Genomic DNA, 19,857 nt, shown 5'->3' with positions numbered 1-19,857 from the left:
CTCTTCATACTCTGGACTGTAAATGTGCCTTGGCTTTTTACCTGGAACACACCAAGCCACACAGAACTGCTCCTCAACTTTTCATCTCCTTTGATCCGAACAAGTTGGGACGTCCCATCTCTAAGCGTACCATCTCCAACTGGATTGCGGCTTGTATCTCCTTCTGCTGTGCCCAGGCTGGATTACCCCTTCCCAGTAAAGTCACAGCCCATAAGGTCAGAGCAATGACAGCCTCTGTAGCCTTCCTCAGATCGATCCCGATTGAGGAGATTTGTAAGGCTGCCACTTGGTCCTCGGTTCACACCTTCATTTCTCATTATTGTCTGGATACCTTCTCCAGACGGGATGGACAGTTTGGCCAAACAGTATTACAAAATTTATTCTCCTAAGTTGCCAACTCTCCCACCATCCCATTGTGGTTAGCTTGGAGGTCACCCATTAGTGAGAATACCTGCCTGCTTGTCCTGGGATAAAGGAATGTTACTTACCATAACAGTTGTTATCCAGGGACAGCAGGCAGCTATTCTCACGTCCCACCCACCTCCCCTTGGTTGGCTTCTCTGTTAGCTATCTGAACTGAGGAGACGCGCCCTGGTCTGGGCGGGAAGGCACTCGCGCATGCGTGATGCGGGCGACTCGAAACTTTGAGTTTCTTCAAGCAAAAATGCTTGTGAGGCGTCCGCAACGGGGCTCTGTTGGATCACATCACCCATTAGTGAGAATAGCTGCCTGCTGTCCCTGGATAACAACTGTTACGGTAAGTAACATTCCTTTATCCCAGGACAAGCAGGCAGGTATTCTCACTAATGGGTGACCTCCAAGCTAACCACAATGGGATGGTGGGAGAGTTATGGTAAGTAACATTGCTCTCTCAACCAACTGGCAAAAAAAAAAAAAAAAAAAAAAGTCTTCCAAACTCCTCAGACAACGTCCAAAGTAGTGCTGTTGACCCAACAGCCCCCCTCCCCTCCAGCCCCAAATGCATCAGCAGCAGCCACAATCTTCCTCCCTCCCTCTTCAGCTCCTGAAGCATCTGTGCAGCCCCAAATCTCCCTCTGTTCCCGAAGCAGCAGGCTTGACAACCCTCCCTCCATTTCTGAAGCAGTAGAGCCGGTCCTAACAACCTTGAGCCTGTATAGGTATGTGCGACTCTAAATGGAAGATTAGATTAAATTATTAATTATCTCAGTTTCTGTATAGCATCCCTTAGGTCTAAGTCCCTCCTCTTATTTCTCCATGTCCTCTTCCCCTCCTTCTTTCCCCTTCCTCTTTGATCTGTCACCTTGAGCCTGTATGGATATGTACGACTCACAAATGGAAGATTAGATTAGATTAGAACTCCCCCTTCCTCCCTCATTCACCCAAAGCTGTAGTAGCAGCCGGTGAGCACAGGAAAGGCCCTGCTGGGGCTAGCCTGAAGCTGCCTGTTTATTGGCACTTCCTCTGCTCGCCAGCTGCCACTACAGCTTCGAATGAGGGAGGGAGGGTGGGGGAGTTGTCGGGACCAGCTCTGGTGGTTCGGGAATAGAGGGAAGGAAGTGTCTGTCAGGACCGGCTCTACTGCTTCAGGTAAAAGAGGGAGGGAATGGGAGGAGAAGGGAGAAGAGAAGGGTGGAGAGAAAGTGACACAGAAAGAAGAGAAGAACAGATGATGGACCGTCAAGTGGGGGTGGGGGGATGATAGAGTGTGGTGGTAAGGAAGACAAAACTATTTTAACAGTAACTCTCAAATAACCAGAAACTACAGTTATCCCAGGACAAGCAGGCAGGTATTCTCACTAGTGGGTGATGTCATCCGACAGAGCCCCGATACGGACATCTTGCAAGCATGTCTTGCTTGAAGAAACTCAGAAGTTTCGAGATGCCCGCACCGCGCATGCGCGAGTGCCTTCCCGCCCGATGCTCCGGGCGTGTCTCCTCAGTTCTTTTTCTTCCACGGAGCTGAGAAGTCTATCTTCAAGTTGCGCCCATTGAATCTTTTTTTTTGCCTTCTATTTTGCCGCGGGTTGAGTTCTTTTGGCTCTCCTGTGCATTTATTTCTTTCTTTGATTTCTTTTTTCAAAAAAAAAATTTTTCTTCCGATACCGGGTCGGCTGCGTGGCTGGGGCCCCGCGCCTTCGACCTTGCAGCGGAGCTTTTCCGGCCTATGTCCCGGCCGATTACTGGTTTTAAAAAGTGTAGCAAGTGCCAGCGCGCGATTTCGCTCACGGACCCTCATCGACATTGCTTACAGTGTCTGGGACCGGATCACTTCCCGAAATCGTGCCGGCCTTGCTCCACTTTGACGGCGAGAGCGTTTAAGCGCCGCTGTCTGCTGTGGGAGTCCATGTTCAAGATGGAAGCTTCATCGGATCCTGCAGCTTCGACATCGACATCGACGGGTGCTTCGACTCCTTCCGCGAAGCCCTCTGCCTCCCCGGCTGCTTCGGGCCTCCTGAAACCGGCATCATTCACACCAGTTTCGGTCCCGGCTTCGGCGCCGGTGCCTTCCTCCGTCTCCTCGGAGCAGGTATCGACCCCGACAGTTCCACCGGTGATGCTCAAGGTGCCGAAGACTGGCAAGCAGAAGCACGCAGCACCGGATCCCTCCATATCGGCTTCGTTGCGGTCCCTTCTGGAGGCTCAGTTCGTGGAGCTCATGCAGACCATGGGGCCTCGGCTGATTGCCACCATCCAGGGTGACCTTCCAGCTTCGGCTTCGAGGGGCGGACCGCCCCCTCCTCCTCCTCCTCGCCGCACGACCTCGTTGCTCGGCGAGGAGGAGCGGCGAGCTGTGTCCGGGTCCTCGAGGAGGTCCTCCGTTAGCGCTGTACCTCCTTTGGAACCGATTCCCTCGAGGAGGGCCTCCCTTAGTGATATGCCTCCCTTGGAGCCCATCCCCTTGAGGAAAGCCTTGTTTAGTGACCTGCCTCCCTTGGAACTGATTACTCCACCCCATGACTCAGTGTGGCGTCCACCTTCGGGGCCACCCAGTCCTGGGCATAGCAGGAAGCAGGATGAGTTCTTCCGAACCCCCTATCAAACCTGGGCGGCATTGGGGGAGGCGCCGACTCTTCTGCCTCTGCGATCGACGGCATCGAGTCCAATCTGTTCCCTGGCGGCATCTGAACCAGTTTCTCACAGGCGGGCTCGATCCCCTTCCAGGCATCGGGAGGGGCATCGATCCAGACATTCTTCGAAGCATTCCTCTCGGCACTCGACCGTCTCGCCTCAGAAGAAATTGCCTCGGTTGGGGTATGCTGCTTCGACTGGGTCTCCTCCTCCGGGCCCGGAGTTCGAGGACCCTGAGGTTTTCTACTCGTCCTGTTGCTCGCAGGCCTCTCTGGAGCCTGAAGCCTCTTCTTCTTCTAGTCCGTCTCGCAGACCGGCAACGGCGGACCAACTCTCCTTTTCATCGTTCCTCAGGCAGATGGCAGATGACATGGACATTACTCTCGATGCTGGGTCTCGATACTCCAAAGAATACCTCGATACCATGCACTTGCCTCGTCCTCCGGCGGAGTCCTTGCGACTTCCCCTGCACAAGCTCCTCAACCAGACCTTCATGCGATGCTGCAAGTCTCCTTACTCTATCCCGGCGGTCCCTGGCAAATTGGATGCGTGGTACCTCACGGTGCATCATAAAGGCTTCGAGGGTCCTCAGCTTTCTCACCAGTCCCTCCTGGTCGAATCCTCGCTCAAGCGGTCTCATCCTGGCCAGGTCTATGCTTCAGTGCCTCCGGGCCGCGAGAGCAGAACCATGGATAAGTTTGGTCGACGCATCTATCAGAATTCGATGATGGCGTCTCGAGTCCTGAATTACAATTTCCACTTTGCAGCCTACTTGGAATTTTTTCTACCTGTGCTTCGGAAGTTCACACCCTACATCGAGTCCCAGGCTAGGTTTGAGTTTGAGGAAGTGGTTGCTTCGCTGTCCCAACTTCGGCTTCAGTTAATGCAATCTGCCTATGATGCGTTCGAGCTCTCAGCCCGAGCGGCGGCCTGCTCGGTGGCGATGCGACGGTTGGCCTGGTTGCGGACCATTGATATGGACCCGAATCTTCAGGACCGCCTGGCGAATGTCCCGTGTGCTGGGGCGGATCTTTTTGACGAATCCATCGAGACTGTTACGAAGAAGTTGTCTGACCACGAAAAGTCCTTCCAATCTATCCTTAGGCTGAAGCCTAAGCCTCAGCAGTCTCGACCTTCTCGTCTGCCGTTGATTTATCAGCGGCGTTATCAGCCGAGGCAAACTCCACCTGCGAGGCAACCGGCGAAGCGCCAGCCTCCCCAGAAGGGTCAGCCTAAGTCTCAGTCGCCTGCTGTCCCTAAGACCACTCAGCCTTTTTGACTGTCTCGTCGAGGGCATAACCAACCTCGTTCTGCCTCCCCCTGTTTTTCCCATTGGAGGGCGCCTCCATCACTTTTATCATCGCTGGGAGGCCATAACAACCGACCTCTGGGTCCTTACTATCATCAGAGAAGGATACTCTCTTCATTTCCATCGGGTCCCTCCGGACCACCCTCCAAGAGAGTATCCTTCCAACTTGACTCAGACCGCCCTTCTTCTCCAGGAAGCTCAGGCTTTGCTCCGGCTTCGTGCCGTGGAGCCGGTCGCGTCGGACCAACTGAACCAGGGGTTTTACTCCCGGTACTTCCTTGTTCCGAAGAAGACGGGCGACCTGCGACCCATTTTGGACCTCAGGGCCTTCAACAAATTCCTAGTCAAGGAGAGGTTTCGCATGCTGACTCTTGCTTCTCTCTACCCTCTCCTCGAGCAGAACAACTGGTTATGCTCTCTGGATCTCAAGGAGGCCTACACTCACATTCCCATTCATCCGGCCTCCCGCAAGTTCCTCAGATTTCGGGTGGGACATCTACATCTGCAGTATCGAGTGCTTCCATTCGGCCTGTCCTCGTCTCCCAGAGTCTTCACGAAGTGCCTGGTGGTGGTGGCCGCTGCACTCCGGAACAGGGGTCTTCAGGTATTTCCATACCTCGACGACTGGCTCATCAAGGCCCCATCAGCTCCAAAGGTCATTTCGGCGACCTTGACCACGATCTGCTTCCTGCAAAGCCTAGGCTTTGAGATCAATTTTCCCAAATCTCATCTGCAGCCTACCCAGTCCCTTCCCTTCATCGGGGCGGTACTGGACACCAGCTTCGAGCATTCCTTCCTCCTCAGCGCATGGATGCTCTTCTTCGTCTCTGCCAGTCTGTATCTTCTCGCCAGTCCATCTCAGCGAGACACATGATGGTCCTCCTGGGCCACATGGCCTCTACAGTTCATGTGACACCCTTTGCCAGGCTCCGTCTCAGAATTCCTCAGTGGACCCTAGCTTCTCAATGGACTCAAGTGTCAGACCCGTTGACTCGACACATCATAGTCACTCCTGCTCTTCGGCGGTCTCTACTTTGGTGGATGACCTCTTCGAATCTATCCAGAGGTTTGCTGTTTCACACTCCTCCTCATCAGAAGGTTCTCACAACCGATTCCTCGACCTATGCCTGGGGGGCTCATCTGGATGGGCTTCGCACTCAGGGATTCTGGACCTGTGCGGACCGACTCCATCAAATCAATCTTCTGGAGCTCAGAGCCATCTTCAATGCTCTTCATGCTTTTCAACATCTGCTTCACGACATGGTGGTCCTCATTCGCACCGACAATCAGGTCGCCATGTATTATGTCAACAAGCAAGGGGGCACGGGCTCGGCCTCCCTCTGCCAGGAAGCTCTCAGAGTCTGGGATTGGGCGGTTCGCCACAACACCTTCCTCAAAGCTGTCTACATTCAGGGGAGGGACAATGTCTTGGCGGACAAACTGAGTCGTCTTCTCCAGCCTCACGAATGGACACTCCACTCCAAGCCCCTTCATCAGATCTTTGCTCAGTGGGGAACGCCTCAGATAGACCTCTTTGCGGCTCCCCACAATTTCAAGCTGCCTCAATTTTGCTCCAGGATCTACGCTCCTCATCGCCTCGAGGCAGATGCTTTTCTGCTGGATTGGGGGAATCGCTTTCTGTATGCGTTTCCGCCATTCCCTCTCATTCAAAAGACTCTAGTCAAACTGAAGTCCGAACATGCCACCATGATTCTGATAGCCCCTCGGTGGCCCAGGCAACCTTGGTTCTCCCTTCTACTTCAACTCAGCAGCAGGGAACCGTACCTACTTCCAGTGTTTCCTTCACTGCTTACTCAGCATCAGGGGTCTCTGATTCATCCCAACCTGCAGTCTCTCCACCTGACAGCTTGGTTCCTCTCAACGTAACTCCCCACCAGTTTTCCCAGGCGGTGAGGGATGTCTTGGAGGCTTCCAGGAAGCCTGCTACTCGTCAATGCTACTCCCAAAAATGGACTAGATTTTCTTCATGGTGTATTTCCAATTCTAAGGAGCCTCAGCGAGCCTCCCTATCCTCTGTTTTGGACTATCTTTTACATCTGTCTCAGTCTGGTCTCAAGTCGACATCTATACGAGTCCACCTGAATGCTATTGCGGCTTTCCATCAGCCTCTACAAGGGAAACCTCTCTCTTCTCATCCTGTGGTTTCCAGATTTATGAAAGGACTTTTTCATGTCAATCCTCCTCTCAAACCGCCTCCAGTGGTTTGGGATCTAAATGTTGTCCTTTCTCAGCTTATGAAACCTCCTTTTGAGCCTCTGAGCAAGGCTCCACTAAAGTTTCTCACTTGGAAAGTGGTTTTTCTGGTGGCCCTCACATCTGCTCGCAGGGTCAGTGAGCTTCAGGCCTTGGTGGCGGACCCACCTTTCACAGTATTCCATCATTACAAGGTGGTCCTCCCCACTCACCCGAAATTCCTGCCTAAAGTGGTCTCTGAATTTCACCTCAACCAATCCATTGTGCTTCCAGTGTTCTTTCCAAAGCCTCATTCTCATCCTGGAGAATCAGCTCTTCACACTCTGGACTGTAAACGTGCTTTGGCTTTCTACTTGGATCGCACCAAACCACACAGAACTGCTCCTCAACTTTTCGTCTCCTTTGATCCAAACAAGTTGGGACGACCTGTATCGAAGCGCACCATCTCCAACTGGATGGCGGCTTGTAACTCTTTCTGCTATGCCCAGGCTGGATTACCCCTTCCCTGTAAGGTCACAGCACATAGGGTCAGAGCAATGGCAGCCTCTGTAGCCTTCCTCAGATCGACATCGATTGAGGAGATTTGTAGGGCTGCCACTTGGTCCTCGGTTCATACGTTCACCTCTCATTATTGTCTGGATACTTTCTCCAGACGGGATGGGCAGTTTGGCCAAACTGTGTTACAAAATTTGTTCTCCTAAGTTGTCAACTCTCCCTCCATCCCATTGAGGTTAGCTTGGAGGTCACCCACTAGTGAGAATACCTGCCTGCTTGTCCTGGGATAAAGCAATGTTACTTACCGTAACAGTTGTTATCCAGGGACAGCAGGCAGCTATTCTCACGTCCCACCCACCTCCCCTGGGTTGGCTTCTCTGCTAGCTACCTGAACTGAGGAGACACGCCCAGAGCATCGGGCGGGAAGGCACTGGCGCATGCGCGGTGCGGGCATCTCGAAACTTCTGAGTTTCTTCAAGCAAGACATGCTTGCAAGATGTCCGTATCGGGGCTCTGTCGGATGACATCACCCACTAGTGAGAATAGCTGCCTGCTGTCCCTGGATAACAACTGTTACGGTAAGTAACATTGCTTTATACGGCATCCACCAATCCCCATGGGTGCCAGATAACTGAGATTCTACTGTAGTATGTCCTCAAATCCAATTGGTTGGGGCTTGAGGCAAATGAGGCAGGAAAGTCTGTTGGTCACCAATTTGAATTTTGGTAGGAAAGTCAGTTGGTCTCTTTGTCCAACCCAGCCCCAACCAATCGGCATTGCACATATGCTGACTGTGGTCTTTTCTGAAGATTTCCCTCTTGCCTGTCCTTCTACCCCTGAGATCACTTCCTGTTTCTGCATGGGTGGGACAGATCAGAGGGAAAGCTTCAGATTAGGCCTCTGGAAGCCGCGTAAGTGCAATGCTGACACTGCTGGATGGAGTGATGCTGAATGGCAGGTGAGAGTAAAGATGCCAAATTGAGACAGGAGAAACTGCAAAGTGATTTTTTTTTTAATTGCAGTTCCTAATTACTGCATTAATTGCAGAGTTACTTGCAATTAACTTAGAAACATAGAAACATGACGGCAGATAAAGGCCAAATGGCTCATCTAGTCTTTTCATCCGCAGTAACCATTATCTCTTTCTCTCTCCGAGAGATCCCACATGCCTATCCCAGCCCTGATGGCTATACTAATATTTGATCAAGGCACCTATGTTCCTTTATAAAATAGACTCCAGACACCTAATTCTAGGTACTCTGTTATAGAATTGCCTCCTCAATAGCATTTTTTCTTAGCAAGAATCATATCAGGTAAAATTATTCATTCACGTGTGATGTTTCCAAACTAGCCAATAAAAAGCTTGATGCTAGAAGAGAGGACAAAATCACAAAAACATCATTCCTAATAAAAGGCTCAAGTACCAAGCAACTATTCTGCAATACATATATAAGAGAAAAGGTCCTCAAGTACCAAGAGATACAGAGACCAGGAAATGTGCAATAAAGATACAGAAATGGTGCCAATTACGTTGGATGCCACTGACTTGAATAAGAAGAAATTCCAAGGACACCTTGATATGTCTCCAGTATAAGTTCCAGAAGGAAGCTGTTTGGCAGCTGTGCAAGTATTAAGAACACTAGCAGTAAATCTGAGAAAATGAGGTCATACTTAACTATAGTATACCCTCGCTTAATAATAAGGTTCATTCCTGTAATTGTGTGCACAAGGCAGACTTGTGCTTTTTGAAAGGCAGTACAGAACCTTGAACCTTTCCTTTCTGTTCTTTATTAAATAGAACAAGAGTACTATTACTACTACTTATCAATTCTATAGCACTGCTGGACTTACGCAGCGCTATACATTAAACATGTAAGATACAATCCCTGCTCAACATAGAAACTTGACGGCAGATAAGGGCCAAAAGGCCCATCTAGTCTGCCCATCCGCACAGTAACCATTATCCCTGTCTCTTTCTGAGAGATCCCAGAGCTTATAATCTAATTAAAACAGACAAACAGGACAAATAAGGAGTAGGAAATTTCTCACAGAGGGTATGAAAAATAAATATGGGTACTTTACAAGTTACTGAAAGGGGCTAGATTTTCAAAACTTTAACACCATCGCTAAACTGTTTTCCGGTGGTATAGCCCTCATGCATTTTAGCAGCGTATTATCAAAACGGATTATCTCTGTCTTTAGCGAGGTTTATAGCAGTCTCTGACAGTACTCTAACATTGAAATGAGCCCTGCGTCCCCAAGTTCAGGAAAGGGTGCAAGAAGAATAGAACTAAAAACCTAGTGTGGATAACAAATGCAGTGAAAAAGGCAATAAATGACAAGAAGGCATCTTTCAAAAAATGGAAAAAGGATCGATCAGAGGACAACCAAAAGGAACACAAAAAACACCAAAAGGAGTGTCACCGAGTGGTTAGGAAAGCAAAAAGAGAATATGAAGAGAGACTGGCGGGGGAAGCAACAAACTTCAAATCATTCTTCAGGTACGTCAAGGGGAAGCAACCAGCAAGAGAGGAAGTGGGACCCTTGGATGATGGAGACAGAAAGGGAGTGGTAAAAGAGGAAAAAGAGATAGCTGACAGGTTAAACGAGTTCTTCACGTCAGTCTTCACGAGAGAGGACACAACCAACATTCCGGAACCCGAGGAGATCGTAAAAGGAGATCAGGATGAAAATCTGGTCCAACTGGAGGTGAGCAAAGTGGATGTCCTTAGACAGATAGACAGGCTAAAGATCGACAAATCGCCAGGTCTGGACGGCATTCACCCAAGGGTACTCAAGGAACTAAGGAACGAAATAGCTGAGCCACTTCGACAAATATGCAACCTATCCTTAAAAACTGGAGAGATTCCGGAAGACTGGAAAATAGCAAATATCACGCCCATCTTCAAGAAAGGCTCAAGGGGAGACCCAGGAAACTACAGGCCGGTGAGCTTGACCTCGGTCCCGGGAAAGATGATGGAAGCGCTGATTAAAGACTGCATCTGGGAACACATCGAAAACACTGGGCAACTAAAGCCGAGCCAGCATGGCTTCTGCAAGGGCAGGTCCTGCCTCACTAACTTATTATACTTCTTTGAGGGGGTAAGCAGCCAGGTGGATAAAGGGGAATCTATAGAAATCATTTACCTTGACTTCCAAAAAGCCTTCGACAAGGTACCACATGAAAGACTGCTAAGGAAGCTATGGAACCACGGGGTGCAAAGGGAGGTCCACCGATGGATCAAAAACTGGCTGGCGGACAGGAAACAGAGGGTTGGAATAAAAGGCCATTACTCAGACTGGCAATGGGTCACGAGCGGAGTTCCGCAGGGGTCGGTGCTGGGACCGCTCCTGTTCAATATATTTATCAACGACCTGGAGGCAGGAACAAAATGTGAGGTTATTAAATTTGCGGATGACACTAAACTATACAGCAGGGTTAAAACCATGGAGGACTGCGAAGACCTCCAAAAAGATCTGACAATGCTGGAAGAGTGGGCCGAAAAGTGGCAAATGAGCTTCAACATAGGAAAATGCAAGGTCATGCATGTAGGGAAAAAGAACCCGATGTTCACTTACAAAATGGGGGGGATCACCGCTAGGGGTGAGTAACCTTGAAAGAGACCTGGGAGTGATGGTAGACACATCATTGAAGGCATCAGCACAGTGCGCCACAGCCTCAAGGAAGGCGAACAGAATGTTGGGCATCATTAAGAAGGGTATCACAACCAGGACGAAGGAAGTAATCCTGCCACTGTATCGTGCAATGGTGCGCCCGCACCTGGAGTACTGTGTCCAGTTCTGGTCGCCGTACCTCAAGAAGGACATGGCGGTACTTGAGAGAGTCCAGAGAAGAGCAACTAAGCTAATAAAGGGTATGGAAGACCTCTCATATACTGACAGACTGAAGAAGTTGGGGCTTTTCTCCCTGGAAAAGCGGAGACTTAGAGGAGACATGATAGAAACCTTCAAGATCATGAAGGGCATAGAAAGAGTGGACATGGACAGATTTTTCAAATTACGGGGAACCACAAGCACAAGGGGGCACTCGGAGAAACTGAAAGGGGAAAGGTTTAGAACAAACGCCAGGAAGTTCTTTTTCACTCAGAGGGTGGTGGATATATGGAACACGCTACCGGAGGATGTGATAAGCAGAAGCACACTACAGGGCTTCAAAGAGGGTCTGGACAGGTACCTGGAGGACAAAGGGATTGAGGGGTACAGATAGGAGTAGAGGTAGGTAATAAGGATAGAATTAGAGGATCAGAGGCAGTTACAAAATTAGTCATGGACACTGTTCAGGCAATTAGGCCTGATGGGCCGCCGCGGGAGCGGACCGCTGGGCAGGATGGACCTCTGGTCTGACTCAGCGGAGGCAACTTCTTATGTTCTTATTTTTGAAGAGTGGCGTTGGCTTTTGGCAACAAAAAGCAGTGACTGGTTCAGGGGTGCTGTTACAGTGCCAGCACTTATGTTTTGACTGTGACTAATGGAAAAAAAAAATGTGTATCTATATATTTTTAGTGGAAGATAATAAAATCAAGCTTCTTTTGAATTTTTGGGAAAGACAGGCATGTTTCATGCGCACTTGTTAAAAGCCAGTGTTGTTGTTTTCATGCCTTGTTTGTACCATATTGAACTGTTTTGGCTGTTCAGTGTTTTCAGCTTAATAAATATATTTAAAAAAAAAAAAAGCCAATGTTTCTTCTTGAGCGCGTGTATGATACTCTTATCTTGTGTGTTTCTACCTGTGGGTCATGATTAAATTTTACCTGAATTATAGTAGTTTTGGGGCGAGAAAGGCATGTTTGATGCTTGCTATACTACGCACTTGTAATAACAACTGCTCGCGCTGGATTCTATCGGGTTTTGCGACAGCACAGCTTTTGTGACCAACCGCTACAGCCACATGTGTCACATGCATATGATGCATGGAGTTTCTTTCCAGGGACATGTGCACATTCACGCCTCTTTCCTTGTATATTCTGTGCATATGCCGGTCACCAGCTTCAGCGAATCAATGCATGTAAATTTAGCAAATCTTCTCTGCTGTCTGCCGACATCATTTGCACGCCCAATTTTTGGAGAATGTCTTGCTTTTTTAAATTCGCTATCAAAACAGCTGCGTTTGCAGACTGTTGTCTTTTAACGTGGTTTTTGAGAATCTTGCCCTAGGAGTTAAAAACAGCCTTGAAAAAAATGTATATACAAGGTGTGATAAAAAAATATGGTGACTGTTTAAATAAAAAAAGACACATTGCCATTAATCTCCCTCAAAATACTCCCCCTTGTACCCTGTCCCCCCCCCCTCTGGTGGTCTGGTGGTAGGCCAGGACAGGGTACATGGTAGTGTGGTGGGCAGAATTTTTTTTCCCTTGGTTTTTCCTCCTCTACAGGGGCGGTACATCTAATAGAACAAAAACTACGGTAACTTGTATCCTATAGAAATATTACTTTTTTTTACTTAATAAAAAACATTGACATAAACAGAGCACTTAAATGTTGAAGACCCAGCCATGTTTATCACCTTGTGCTGCACACTTGAACAATTTCACTCAAAAGAAAGTTTTCCAGAAACCGGAAGCAGCACAATAACGGGCCTAGAGACACAAAAAAATTGGATGGATGTCACTGAAAAGTAACTATATAAAATAACTAGACATATTACTCATTACAGAGAAAATGTAATAGTTATTTCATTACATTTGCAGGGCAGTATTCATTACAGTTACTAGTTATGTTTAAAAATAATAGATTACCAGTAATATATTACTGATCAACACTGGCTATTGGATCAGACTATATAACTAGAGCAGGTGGGAAGGTATTCACGTATGTGCGGTGCAGGTCTACCAAAGGCTTCTTTAAGTGATAAGTACACTGGGTATTGTCTGCACCAGAGCTCCATCCACATGTGAGAATTCTAGTCCTGAAGATGAATAGCTTTCCTATACCCTTTATTTTGCTTGCAATATAGAGCTCTAATTATTCTCTTGTTCTCTTCTTTTATAGAATGAGAAGGCCTTGGGGCACTCCGTGAGCTGTTCCAGTAACATCTCCAAGGTAATGTTTCCAAGATTGTCCCACTCAGCAAAAGCGGACTGCTATTCTAGTTCTTTGTATTTTCAGCATGCAATGTTTAATAACTTTTCTAGTGAGGGTTGCGTTGAAAGAGATTATTTTTTTTTAGTAAAGCACAAGGGGTCCTTTTACTAAGGCGCACTAACCGATTTAGTGCGCATTAAATGATGAGGCGCCCATTATATTGTATGGGCACCTTAGCATTTAGTGTGCCTTAGTAAAAGGACCCCAAAATATTTTCTAAGAAATTAACCCATCTATCATTTGCAAAGAGTCTCCAGTTTCACTGAACTTGATTAGCACAGGTTGTTTTAGCGGACATAGCACTTATAAGGAAACCTTCACATGTGTTTCATAGCCCCAATTACAACTGAATCACAATCATTTCTAGCTATTCTTATGTTTCTTGGATAATGATTGATTAAAGTTGACAAATGATTGACGAATGAGAGTACGTGAGGCATCGTGCTATCATGTCTACTTGAATATCTTGAGAGGATAAAGAATTGACAGGAAAAAACATTAGGAACACTGTAACCCAGTCTAGCAGCAGCAGGGATATTGCTGGATACTATAGGAAATTTGTGTGGCTTATTTTTGTAATTTATAGTTTTACAAAACTTAATATTCAAAAATGGTTTGAAATAGAAAGATAATATTGTTACACAAATTCCAACAACAGAAAGCAAAGACAAAAAAATATTAGGAACACCCCTCCCCCCCACACACACACATTATCATTTTAAAAGAAATAGGACAAGGTTGAAGAAACCCCTTGAGCTGGAGATCTCAAAGGGACAAGAAAGGTAATATAAAGGAAATTTGAAAATACTGGAGCTTCAAAACTTGGAGGTAGAAATTTCAGCAGAGTTCATTCAGCTAGGAAGAGTTATCTCCCTCAGGGCTACAGGTTGCTATTTCTTACCATCAATACAACTCTACATCATCTTAGGGTCAAAGAACACAAACTTATTACCTCAAATCGGAATACGGTTACAGGAAAATTGCAGTAAAAAAGTAGCCCTACAGCAAAGACCTTCTAATGCAGAGCCAGAATAAGGCTTTGGGTCTCATCTGTGTGAATCTGGAGAAATTGGGAAGCATAAATATATGTTGATCCAAAACCAAAATATCTTGATTGTAGAAATGAAGTCTTAAAGCCCCATTGCAATCAGGTTCAAAGGCGAATGTAGCTATCAGTGTCACTTCGGAAAAAATTTCTTGTTGAGATTTCCAGAAAGTTAGTCAACTCCATTGTTATCTGTTGATACATCCATAGGCTGATTTCTACATCTTAAATAATAAGCTCTTGAAGTAGAGGGCCTGTTTTCCTGGGAAATCTTTATTAGAAAAATTTCTTAATCATTTGAATAGGTGACACAATGGAGATTTTGGAAAACCCACAAATCTTAAACTCAAATGCCTCAACTGATTTTCACTGGCACATAGCTTGTTATGTATAGCAATGTTATCTTTAATCAGAGGCTGTTGAACAGATTGAATTTCACCAACTTACTGTCTAAAATTTTCTAAGGCCCATATTCTATAAACAGTGCCCCCACCAGCGCCTAACTTAGGTTGAAAGTGCCATTAAAAAAAATTAAAAGCACAAAAAATGTAGGCACTTGCCAGTACCTTAAAACATGGTGCCTACATTGCACCTACAGAGGTACTTTATGACACCTAACGCCACTGTAGGCGTGGCTAATGCTGGTAGGGTGTGTGCCACCTCTTGGACATCCAAGGACAGTAGTCACAGTAGGGATACCCACAAAATAACCTGCTCCAAAACACTGAGCAATACCTGCTATATAAACTCATATTCACTTTTCCTCCTTTTTTTTTTTTTTTTTTTAATCATTTATGTTTACATGCCTACTTTGGAGATTCAGGAGCTCAGTCATCAGGGAGGAAAAGCCTCAGATTTTCAACAGTAGTTTAATGAAGAAATTCTCCGAGCTCCCTGGCTCAGTCACTGGCATAAAAACCTCCCCACTAGTGCTCCAAATAATCTTTAAATAATGTCAAAGAAAAAAAGTCTTTCTCTGTTTTATATTCACTGTATAGGAAGTTTCAAAACTTTCTTCGGGCCACCAACCAATCAGTAGTCATTAAATCTTAGCATAACTTTCTATTGCAAACAACTTTTATACTTGTTGTGAACATTACATCCCAGAGCTTCCCAATAGGGCTTTGAAAGGCTTCCCGCTCTTCATTTCAACATAATTTCAGTTCTCCGATGCTGTCGGCATTTTGCAGCTGCTACCACTGCTGCGTCAGGGAAATTACAACTTTAGAATTATAAAGGTAGTCTCCGGCACAGTTTTCAACAGGTTCTCCAGCCCCAAATGTATGAAACTCCAGCTACTTACTATTGTCATCTTCCACCTATTAATATCCAGTCTCCTTTCATAGGTTTCACCTCCTCGAACCTTTGATGGACCGACTGGAAAATTGAGGAGGGAGCATATTTCATCCACTTTAGTTTGTTTGCATTGGTTATCTATTACATATAGGATTGAATTCAAGATTTTAACTTTGATTTTCAAAGCACTGAATACTACAGTTCAATCTCTACTTGATTCCACTCTAAAAATATACAAACCTTTGTGTTCTGAGATTGGAGAATAAAAATATTTTGGAAGTACCGGGTTTCCAATCAGTGAGTTTATCCAAGCTACTACATTTCATAGGGGGAAACACCCTCCAGGGATTCAAGACAAAGTTAGACAAGTTCCTGCTGAACCAGAACGCATACAGGTAGGGCTAGTCTCAGTTAGGGCGATGGACTTTGACCAGAGGGCCGTCGCGTGAGCAGACTGCTGGGCACGATGGACCACTGGTCTGACCCAGCAGCAGCAATTCTTATGTTCAAATTGCAGGACATAAATTATGGAACAATTTACCTCTGGAATTACGTACGTAAGATAAAGGCTTTACTTATCTTTAGAAGGCAGTTGAAGACCTGTGTGGTTTTTTTGTAATGCTTTTGGGGAAACAAGAGGTGTTTAATGATGCAGGATGAGGTGTTGATCACTGGTGAGTGGAAGGATCACTGTTTTAATATTTTAAATGTACAGTCTTTGTTTTGTGTTGTTTTTAGAATTGTGAATGTTAATTTTGTAATCTGTCGAGCATAGGATTGTGCAGGATAGAAATCTGGATAAATAAATAAATAAGATTTTCAGTGAAGAAATGTTTCACAGATATTTGTAACACATTTCAGCTGGAGAGATTTTCATTATTTGCATGTTTTTAGTTGAAAAATCACTAGAGTGTTGTCAGAGATAGCATGAAAAGCCAAGTAAGCCAGATATATAAATAAGTGAATGTGAAAAAATCTCATTACACTGTTCCATTAAATGATTCCTTGGACAAGGAATGGGGAGGATGAGGTATGAATACACAGTGCACGAGGGCTATAGAAGCTTAATTTCTGCAAAAAGATAGAGCAACAATATAAAGTTCTGTTTAGACCATATCTAACACCTGTTTGATCTTTTATTATCTACTGCAGAAAACCTGTGAGGGAATCTGTGGGACTGTTGGATGATCAAGGAGCAAAAGGGGCGCTTAGGGAGGATAAGGCCATAGCAGAGACTGAATGAATTCTTTGCTTCAGTTTTTATTGAAGAAGATGTAAGAGATCTACCTGAACAAAACAAAAAACAATTTATTAAAAATAATCAGTTACAATTCTGCCAGTCTTCTTATGCAGTGTTTGGATCGAGTCATTTAGTGCAATTTTACAATACTGAGCCATTCCTTTACATATATATCAGCGCCATCTACTGGATCACTAGTCTACCCCTGAGGAAGGCTTTCTAGTGGAAGCCGAAACATGGACCGTGTTGAGTCCAAAGATATAAGTGAAAGGATTGGTGTTCTATATATATGTGACATGTTTTTTAGATTATTTTTAATAAATTGTTATTGCCCTTAAGGTTGATGTGTATAGTCCCTTCCCCACTTGTTTTTTGTTCTGTTCTGCTTTACGTGGAGTTGAGTTTTCCTGTCTCTTGTGGAGTGTAGAGATCTACCTGAACCAGAAATGGTTTTCAAGGGTGATGATGTGGATGAACTGAAAGAAATATTGGCCATTCTGGAAGATTTACTAAACCAAATCGACAAGATAAAAAGTAATAAATCACCTGAAACAGATGGTATACATCCATGGGAACTAAAGGAGCTCAAATATGAAATGCTGACCTACTGTTAGTGATCTGTAACATGGGTCCTCAGTAGTTTGGGATTCTGCTTCTTGCCTGGAAGGCTCAGATCTTAATGGCAAGCGTGCAGGATCATGAGCCGAAGTCTCTTTTGGACAGCAGGCTGAGGACCTCCAGGGGGCCAGGGTGAGCTGATTGGCTGCAGAAGATTTTGTTAGTATTCAGGAGGCTTTTCCAGCCAGAAGTCTTATCAAAGTTCAAAGGCAAAGATTTGGAAAGGCCACATGTCCTCAGGATTCCACTCCACAGCAGCCTCCAAGAAGCAGTTATGACAACAGCTGTACCTCCACAGAAGGTTGACAACATTTAAGAAGTGGGTGGAGATCACCTCAGACCGTTGGGTACTGGACATCATTTAGGAGGGGTACAAGCTTGAATCCTTTTATCCCCTCACAGACCTTTTTGTAGATGTTCCAGTGTGAAGACCAGAGAAAGAGGTCAGAGTTCAAGTTACTCCACAGAGGCTATTGGACCTAGCGGCCATAGAACCTGTCCCGGATGAAGAGTCAGGATTAGGATTAGACAGATACTCCATATACTTTATTGTGCCCAAAAGAGACTCAGAAGACTGGATACCAGTCCTAGACCTGAAAGTGATCAATGCATAGTCCTCAAGATACCACGCTTCTGTATGGGTATGGTGAAGTCAGTCATTACCTTGGTGGCACCAGGAGAATTTCTTGCTTCTCTGGATTTGACAGAGGCCTATCTACACATCCCCATATTTCCGTATGACAGGAAGTTATTGAGGTTCCACATTCTGGAACAACATTACCAGTTCTTAGCTCTGCTGATTGGGCTGGCCACAGAGCCACGCACCTTTACCAAGGTGATGGTTGTAGTTGTACCACATCTTTACAAGGAAGGAGTACAAGTGCATCCTTACCTGGACAATTGACTCCCTTTGGTTTCAGTCTGAAACCAAAGGGAGGACAGCAGTGGAGGTGGATAGCTGTGGTGGTGGGCAGACCCCTGATGAAACTCTCGTGAAACATGTCGGGTCTCACCGCTAGCCTATATAGAGAACTGAAAGTTCACCATTACTGAGATAAGTGAATACTAAAAATCTTTTTTTTAAAAAATATAATAAGAATTGCACATTATTTAAATTGAACAGACCAGTGAGGAGTTCACCACTTGAATCTCCCCATTGGGACACTTTTGTAGGACGGAGGAGGAGGTCTGTTGAGATGTTTAGAGAACCATTTAAAGTACTCATTAAAGTGAGACAAGGTATTTGAAGAGCACCTTAGAAATATATTTAGAAAGATTTTTGAAGGGAGCATTATGCCTACATCCTCCAATATGTCAACCATTTCCAACCTGGAATAATCAACCCGAATTTATCAATAGCCTCCTTATCCCCTACTGTCAAGCCAAAGCCCTTCGCTCTATGAATCAAAACCTCCTTGTAGTCCCATCATTAAAGCAGATTAACACATTAAGGCTGAACAATTTCACAGTGACTGTACCATCTCTTTGGAATTTTATTCCCAATTACATCTGCGAAGAAATATCTCTGCCCCATTTCAAAACAAAGCTGAAAACGTTCCTGTTCCAAGACGCTTTTGAAACTTAACTTCCTTTATAAGGGCTAAATACTTATTGACATTTTTATGAAATCCTCTCCCTACTGTTAATCACTTGACTGTTCTCTTTTCTCAAAAATATTGTTGTTCTTCCCCTTTTTCCCTCTGTTTCTGTTCATCTTTAGTCAGAATATTTCTTTTTTTTTTCCCTGGTTCGTTTATTGTCAAATTTTACATCATTTTTATCATTGTAATGCTTTTTTATTGTATACTGCTCAGAAGTCTGATTGAGCGGTATAAATTTTTTTTAATTTGAAAACTTGAACCTGGAGTCTCAATCTCGTCTTGCTGGCCATCTTTAGGGCTCCTTATGAGCCCCTGAAGGAGCCATTTAAGATGGTGTTTCTAGTGGCGGTCATATCAGCATGATGAGTGTCAGAACTGCAGGTGTTATCCTGAAGAAATGCTTTACTCAGGATTTCGAAAAATGGGATAATACTGTATACAGTCCCCTCTTTTTTGCCCAAGTTAGTCTCGAGTTTACATATCAACCAGGAAGTATGGCTATCTGTCTTCACACCTTCAAAATCCAAGAAGAGTGACAAAATCCTGAGATTTCTGGATGTCCACGGAGTGTTGCTTCATTATCTGGAAGTCACAAATGAGTTCTGCCTTTTGGATCATCTCTTTGTGCTAGCAGGACCTGCCCGCTGGGGCCGCCCAGCTTCTAATGTGACCATTTAAAGATGGATTTGTCACTGTTCCTGTCCCTGCCCCATTCCTGTAAGCTCTGCTTTAACTGCACAAGCCTCAAACACTTATGATTTTAAAGTGTTTGAGGCTTGTGCAAATGAGGACAGAGCTTGTAGGAATGGGGCAGGGACAGGAAAAGAACTTGCTAGGATGAGATGGGAAAATGAGTTCCCACGGGACAGGGAAAAATTTGTCC

At 45.5% G+C, this 19,857-nt stretch overlaps 1 protein-coding gene across 5 annotated transcripts in view; it reads left to right on the top strand.

Annotated features, from left to right (window-relative positions):
- Positions 1–19,857, top strand: part of MARCHF8 (membrane associated ring-CH-type finger 8) — a 154,046-nt gene that overhangs the window by 80,684 nt on the left and 53,505 nt on the right. For all 5 annotated transcript variants that reach the window (XM_033942618.1, XM_033942615.1, XM_033942616.1 and 2 more), the window contains one exon: positions 13,082–13,132. In XM_033942618.1, the coding sequence (XP_033798509.1) occupies positions 13,082–13,132 (51 nt within the window). The remainder of the gene's footprint in view (positions 1–13,081; positions 13,133–19,857) is intronic.

The sequence above is a fragment of the Geotrypetes seraphini genome, chromosome 4, assembly GCF_902459505.1.
Source record: "Geotrypetes seraphini chromosome 4, aGeoSer1.1, whole genome shotgun sequence".
Classification (NCBI taxonomy): Eukaryota; Metazoa; Chordata; class Amphibia; order Gymnophiona; family Dermophiidae; genus Geotrypetes; species Geotrypetes seraphini.
Note: the sequence above shows the minus strand (reverse complement) of the source record. Positions and strands in the feature narration are given on the sequence as shown.